Below are 7,889 nucleotides of genomic sequence, written 5' to 3'. Positions count from 1 at the left end.
GCTGCTGTGATTGATAAGTTTTCTTTGGAAGAGGTTTCCGGCTTTTTTAATCTTCATCTCTGCAGTTGGCTTTCAGAGGGGATGCAAATGATTTAGTCTCTTTTTCCTTATGTTCAATCGACTGCTGCCTCCTATGGTGTTATCAACATGAGTAGATGATCATTATTATTGCATGCGACATCTAACAAGAAGCCACCATCAGTCTTGCAACTACTTCTAATTCATAGCACATAACATTAAAATGATGTTACATGTCAGATATTGGACTAAACCATATAATCAAGGCAAAAGTCAATGCAAAACTGATGATTTACCCAGGATGGACATCCATCATTACTTCCATTTGATGAAAAGTTGCTTGTAAGCGAAAGGACTTATTTTCAAATCCCCAAAATTAAAACATGGTAGGTTTAGGGTCCACTTTATATAAAATAAGATGAAATAACAACTTAATTATACTCCATAATAGCATACAGCAATGCATGTGTCGAAAAGCATTTTACAAAGGCATGTGATGCATGCAATATCTTTGTGATTTTTAGTAGTCTCTTGCCATCCAGTGGTCAAATGATGAACAGCATTTTATTTGCTTTTTGAGGATTTTTGCATCTGTTGCCGCGAATTAACACTCTAACAACATAGAATAAAAAAGACAATAAAGTCCTGTCTTTCAACTGGGAGAAACTAGGTCTGTCTTGTAACTAAGACTTACCACAGACTGAAGCTTGAGCAATGTACCACTGAATACAGTAAACCACCCTGGAATGACAGAGAAGTAATCTTGGTGGCATCCCACATAGCTAATTCTCAACTGTAAAAATGTCCTAAGATAGGCATTTCTACAATTCTTTTTAATAACTGGCAGCAGTCCATATTTAACGGCATCAAATGCAATGATAAAGTCAAACCAGTCATCAATCTGCTTGTTTCAAATGTCAAGGTATAACCTATTTCATGAGTGTCAGCCACCAATAAAAAAAAACAAAGCAAACCAAATTTATGTCATCATGATGAAATGAGATGCAAATTGGAAATGATGCCTTCTAACTGTGAAACAAATATGCATGCATATGAACATTCTCACATAAAACCTGTCCAGATAAAAACCTGTCCAGTTTTTTTTTTTTTTTTTTTTTTTTTGCATAAGCACAAAATATAAATTGAACAGAGTGAGCCTTGTGTCATATCATTAGTCAGGTAGATTTATGTCACTTGCATGTTTTTAAAAAAACATTATGAATGAATACACTTTTTTGAGGTTGCACAAAAGCCCCTTATGATAACCATCAATAAATAATTAATATATGCAGCAAATAGTTTTGCATTCATGTCACAGCCAGGGACTATTTTTAATGGAAAAATTCCCAGAAATTCATTGTCTATGTCAGATATGGAAGTCAAAACTGCAGTTTGTCTCAGAGAAACCAATGACTGATTCATGCTCCTTCACAACCACTGACAACATTAAAACACCTTAAATTCATTTATTACATGGACAAGTCTGAGGCAAGTAAAAAAAAGAGAGAGAGAAGGGGGAGGGGGATGGGGGCTACAGTCAGAGCACATAGGCCTTTATAGCTACAGTAGATTTTTGTGCTAATCATTTATTTCAGTTTTATTCAAAGACTTTATATATATATATATATATATATATATATATATATATACTGTACAACACCATTGTATTTATTATTTTACATTAACATAATGTTCTCCTCTTCAAGGAGTTGGAAAATAAAAACACTGAACAACAAGTCAGTCTTTATTAGAACCTTTTCTATTTTAATTCAAAATAAAGTAAAAAGATGATCATGAGGGATTCATTGAAGAATCATTCAAATAGTTCAGATCTCCTTTCCCCCCTCTGCTCCACGTGGCCCTTTCCTGAGCTACAGAACATAAAAAATTAGCACAAATCAGTAGTTCTATTCTTAATTGCAGAGTGAACTTGTTGAAAGAATATGTTTCAATTAAGCTATAAAGACAGATCTTTGAAATGTAATCATGTTCTCTATAGTTATAAACTTAAAAAAACACAATATAATTAGACTTCCCTCAATTCTGTGAACTTCATAAAACCATAAAATCATATTAGTGATGAACTCACCCATTAGACCAGAGGGTAACTGGCAGCAGTAGCAATACCACACTGGTTACTCCTGTTCCTAGACATCTTTATGTAGCCCTTGTCACCCCAGTCCAGGCCCCAGCTAAAATCATGGCAGTATTAGTGTTTAGTTGTGTTGTCTGTGTACTGTGAAATTCCTATAGTGTATGTGCAGTTGTGTACAGCAATTCAACTATTAATTACAGGCTTCTTTATGCAAAATAATTGGCAATAAACTCCAGCCCAACCCAACCCGTCAATTAAGCTAATATTCCAACTTTGATATAAATATAACTATTCTAGCCTAGTCATGTTGATGGCTGACTCACTGTTAAACTGCTTATTTGATTTCTTCATTACTTTTTGCTTATTTTGTTTCAGTATATTTAAACTAGTTTTTCGTTTACCTGTTCTTGACCAGCCAGTAGTCCTCTCCATCATCAGTTCCATAACCAACGGCCAGAACACCATGATCCAAATCAGTGCTGCTGCAGTAAGGCTCATCATAGATACCTAACATTAATCATTAAATTCATAAATCAGTTTGTCCATTAATTAGCCAGTTTTTCTTGACACTTAGAACACCTTCACATAGCAGATTGCTATAAGCTATTCAGTCACAGCTGGATAGTGTATTCTTAAGCCCAAAATATACTTCGGTTTTGACGTGAACGCTGAGCGTCTGCGTACAGTTGAATGCTAGCCTTTCAAAGTATACTTCATTTGACCATGCGTGCATACACAGGTGGTTGGCGCATATGCGCAACGACTGCAATGAGATACTGGACTAAATTCTCTTCAGGAGTTTAGACCCGTAAACATGTCTTTCTTCTGTGAAACACAAAAAGAGCTACTTATAGCAAATCTTGCAAAGCAAGATTTTCAGGGCAAGAATTTCAGTGAAGAATGACTTTTTTTATTGCTTTTTGGGCCGTTTTGGAGCTTGACAGCCGCTGGCCCCCCACAAACTTTCATTATATGGAAAAGAGCAGCTCAGACATTCTGCCAAACTTTTCATTTTTGTTCTTCCATGAAAGAAAGAAAGTCATACAGACTTGGAACAACATAAGCGTGACTAAATTATGATGCAATTGTCATTTATGTGTGATCCCTTAATTTCATACCATAGATGAAAAAAACCTTGGAAATGAGAGCTTACAGTCTTAGGTTACCTGATTCATAGAGCTGAAAGCTACTGTGCCCAGCATCTATGGCAACAGATATGGGGCCGATCGTGGCAACAGCCTTCTGTAGTGCACTTTCATCCCCACTGGAAACATCTACATATCCTGTGCAAGTGGCACCCACAGTACTCGTGTTAAAACGGCACTGACCATCCTGTGTGGAGAGTATTGATTTAAAAACATTATTCAAATTATAAAAAAAAAAACAAAAAAAAACATAATCTTAAACTTTAAGGTCAGAATCTACAGTTATGAAACTAATCAAAGGAATTAATCTTGGAACATTTGCAAAATAATAAGGTTTTTGTCCAGCAGTAGTTCTACAGTATTTCTACTTTGTCCTCAGAAACATGTAAAAGGACTTACCTGGGCCTCATAAGGGTAGGAGTCCTCTGTATCCAGACCTTTATTGGCTTCAATGTACTGGAAGGCCTGATCCATTAGTCCCCCACCACAGCCCATGTTCCCATAATCACCAGAACAGTCCACCAGCTGCTGCTCACTCAAAGACACCAGTTTGCCTGTTTTCCTGAATATCTGACCCTCCAGAGAACCAGTCTGAAAGATGTAAGATGTAAGATGGAGAGATAGAAAGGCAGAAAGAGAAATGTTAAGATATTACTATGTGAAACTACGCCAGTGATTTGTTGTATGTGGAAGTATCAGATGTACCAGTATTGTTACTGGTATAAGGGTCAAATTTCACTTCCATAAAGAGATGAAAAATGAAAATTCTTTCTTCCATTGAACACAAAAGGAAATATTAGGCAGAATGTTTCCTCTGTCACCATTCATTTCCATGAGGGGGGGGGGGTTCTAAGTGATTGTACACTCTATCAATGATTGTACCATTTGCCATTTAAGATCTGTCTCTAGTAATAATGTGTAACCTGTGTTCTGACTTACTGCACTGAAGGCCCAGCATGATCCACAATCCTTCTGGTCCTTAACATCGGTCACGTAGCCCTTGTGCCTCCAGTCCACAGAATCAGGCAGCACAATGCCATTTGCCTGCTGGACAAATGTAGCTCCACCACGGGCCTTAGACATATTGAAGGAGCCCAGGCATCCCCGGAACGCCACCCGTCTGTACTCCTCATTGTCCTAAGGGAGGATAGAGGGAGGGAGGGAGGCAGGGAGGGAGGGAGGGAGATGGGCATTGAGATTTTCTGCTCAGATCATTATGATTTCTGAAGTTTTGTTTTAATTTCTTACCATATCAGCAAAGTATGTCATGCCAAGTCTGTAGGATTTGATGCCCTGGTCTGCCAGAATGTTGTGAACCAAAACCAGTTTGCGATTGGTCAACCAGGTCAACTTACGCTGTGCCTCCTCCTTCACAGAACTATAGCTCTTACCTGATGCACACAAATACAGCTTATGTTGCATTGTGTTTTAAACAATTGCTTTCAATGTATTTTCTGCGTTATTTATAATGCTGCTTTACTAGTTTCAATAGTTTTCATGAACTAATAATGTTAGAAATGCATTCTAATAAATGCTGTTTATATGTTATTAAATCATATAATATATAAAATAATTAATTTAATATGTAAATGTTTAATTAATGTTTTGCAAAGACTTTGTAATTACTTTTAATAGACTCTAAATTGTACATGTGTAATATATTTTTCGATTAAAAACAGATATGATATTTTATTCAAAATATTATTATGATCATTAATAAAAAGGTAATATTTAATATTATTATAAACAATAATATCCATTATTATATATAAATAACCTTTATACTGTGTATATAAATAATACAGTGTGTGTGTGTGTATATATATATATATATATATATATATATATATATTCCATGAATCCATGAAGTCTTTTTTATCTCTACTATTTAATTATCAAATTGAATGTATTCCTTTTTTTAAATATAAAATAAAACACTGAGCCAAGTCATTTTCGTCTATACTATTTAACCATCCAATGTAATGTAAAAACTTTAATTATGAAATTTAAAATATAAAACAGGGTGTTTAAAAAAAAAATTTCTCCTCTAAAATTGTTTTCAAAAGAGTAATTGGTTTTCAGACTAAAAAAAGTTAACCCATTTCTTAAATAACCTGCTTGACAACCTGTGTACATGTAACCCTGGGCAAAAAACTCTGTAACTGTATTAGGTGCTTTGCTGAGTCAAATGACGTCATTTCTTGTACATGTTCAGAATAGAATCTTGAAGGACACAATGAATAAATGTGTGAAATTCTACTGCCTGAATAGCTTAAGCATTTGTTTGCTTTTTCATAGACCAGATTGGTTAGGGTCTTTAGTCAATGAGTTGAAGCAGAGAATCTTTTCCCCTACACTGTTTAATTAAAACTAAGATGGGCATTTCCCGTTGCTTCCTTACCAAATTTCAGTTTCCATGCGTGAAACTCCATGTCCTCCAGAGAAAGACTGGCAGCACTCACCACAGCCAGAACAGCAGCAGCAACAACCAAGAACCTCATCCTGCACAGAAAAAGAGATTAGACAAATAAGAGATCAGATAGAGATACCCAAGATAAAAGTGTCGAATTTTATTGTTTCATTTCTTCTCTAATACTCCCACACATTTCTCCACACACAGTATTTTGGTTCCACAATACAGAAATCTAAAATTAAACCTCAACATCCGTTCTGCATATGAGAGTTTTAAGACTTACTTGTGTTGGTATAAAGGTCTCCTTCAAGTCTTAAAGGCACCTGTGGTGTGTGAGTATTTGAGAATGAAAGAGTTTATATAGGAACAATTAGTGTCTGTGATCAGGTGCCTGTCACAAAACTACAAACATGGGGGAGGGGGTGATTCTGAGTGCATAGCTCATAGAATGTGGAAATTATGTAAAAACATTCGGTGAGACAGATTTAGCTGTAATATTGGGGAAAACACTGTGTTGGAAGGAAGTTTCCTGTAAACACCAACCAAAGATTCTTTTCTTCTTCTTTTATTTTTTTTATAGCAAATTTGTTTACTATCTGTTTATTTTATAATATCAAGTTTACCTCTGAACTATGACTCTCTTTTAGTCTGATAAAATATTGATTTTGTTATGTCTCTCAGAGGTATAAAAGCAATAAATTTGGGTTTTTGATTAACTCACTCACTGCATTAAAAAAAAAAAAGAAAACAGTTATATCCATGCTAATGCCCAAAACATAAGACATGTATATTTTGTTAGGGTAGCATATTTTCTTCCAGTAACAAAATGCATGTGATACATCGTTTCATAAAAAATGCATGTATTCGTTTTTGTGTGTGTTAGTTGGTGTGTTGGTATGTGTGCATACGTGCTATTCCTCAATGTCTGTATTTAAGCCATTCATATATGTTCATATACAGTATAGTTCATATATCATCAAATAAAATGTTGACACATTGAAAATGTTGCACAGCTGTCAGTACAACAGAGTAGACATGTTACATGTCAAATAAAAATGTACATAAAGCACATAATATTGAGCTGAAATATTGATAAGTAATGTTGATCCAATAACAAAAAAAATTAAAAAAAGTTCTTTGTCAAGGCAGTGATCACAGATCTCCCCAGTTCCTCTCTACACATTTTCATGTTCTGTAGATGTCATGTGCTGATTTCATTTCACATGGATTTGTGATTAATTTAACATTTGATTTCCTGTGAGTTTAAAATGACATTTGAGTAGAAGGATGCAGACTGCTTTCAAACACGTAGCTTGTCTCGATTTCTTTGAAATGTTTTACCATACCCGACATCCTGTTTGCCCCAGTAGCATTCTAAAGGTTTTGCCCCACATGATTTATTCTCTCTGCGTGTTTATTACCTGAAACTTTCATATGAGTCTTTTTCTCTCTTTCTTTTTCTCATAATCTGTAACCTGATACCACAATCCCATAATTTAACTCTCTTATCCCATCATAAATTCGGTGAACTGTACACTCAAGGCCATTTAAACTAAAGGCCAATTTAATTAGAGTGTCTTTCTTAGCTGTTTCTGTATTAGTAGCATGAGACACAGTGGCGGATTTAGGCATGGGCGGCATGGGACAACTTCACCCCCCCACCCCCGGTCAACAACTCATTTCTAATTTACAATCACCACATTCTTAAAAACGTAAAAACATTCAACTAAACTATAAAATCTTAAATACAGCTATACTGTTTATTGTAATATTAATCATTTCTTGTTTACTTTTGTATTATAAACAATTTCAGTAGCTGTGTTGAGTCACCACTCGATGTCCAATATAAAATCTGGATCCTGAAGCAGAACCAGTTGAGAACCACTGGTCTTAACCACTTAGCATATTAGAAATAATGACTGATGATTAGAAATCATCAGACTACAGAAAACCACCTGCTTACTGCTTGTCTTTCTGAACAGAACATCACATGTCTGAAGTATACAAACTTTATGACTTCTGTCAAGTGACTGACAGTATCCATGTCTTAAAAACATGGACAGACAGACAGATCAACAACAACAAAAAAAAAGAAAATGCCAAAAACTTCCATCAGCACAAACAAACATGCCCACAAAAATATCTTCACAGAACAATGCTTTTATTATCTAACACATGATAGCCATGTAACAGTCCTGCCCTGTCCAGCCATGTGACA

The 7,889-nt window shown here is 35.3% G+C and overlaps 1 protein-coding gene across 1 annotated transcript; it reads right to left on the bottom strand.

The window, feature by feature from the left end:
- Positions 1–1,263: 1,263 nt before the first annotated feature.
- Positions 1,264–6,063, bottom strand: LOC127411431 (procathepsin L-like). Its single transcript, XM_051646993.1, has 9 exons — positions 5,955–6,063; positions 5,660–5,760; positions 4,507–4,649; positions 4,198–4,395; positions 3,658–3,849; positions 3,280–3,445; positions 2,515–2,620; positions 2,108–2,210; positions 1,264–1,889 (listed from the first exon to the last, which is right to left on the bottom strand). The coding sequence occupies exons 2-8, from the start codon at positions 5,757–5,759 to the stop codon at positions 2,111–2,113; spliced, it is 1,005 nt and encodes a 334-aa protein (XP_051502953.1). The 5' UTR covers position 5,760; positions 5,955–6,063; the 3' UTR covers positions 1,264–1,889; positions 2,108–2,110.
- Between the last annotated feature and the right edge of the window lie 1,826 nt (positions 6,064–7,889).

This window comes from Myxocyprinus asiaticus, chromosome 20 (genome assembly GCF_019703515.2).
Source record: "Myxocyprinus asiaticus isolate MX2 ecotype Aquarium Trade chromosome 20, UBuf_Myxa_2, whole genome shotgun sequence".
NCBI classification, from domain to species: domain Eukaryota; kingdom Metazoa; phylum Chordata; class Actinopteri; order Cypriniformes; family Catostomidae; genus Myxocyprinus; species Myxocyprinus asiaticus.
This window is presented reverse-complemented; position numbering and strand designations above follow the sequence as displayed.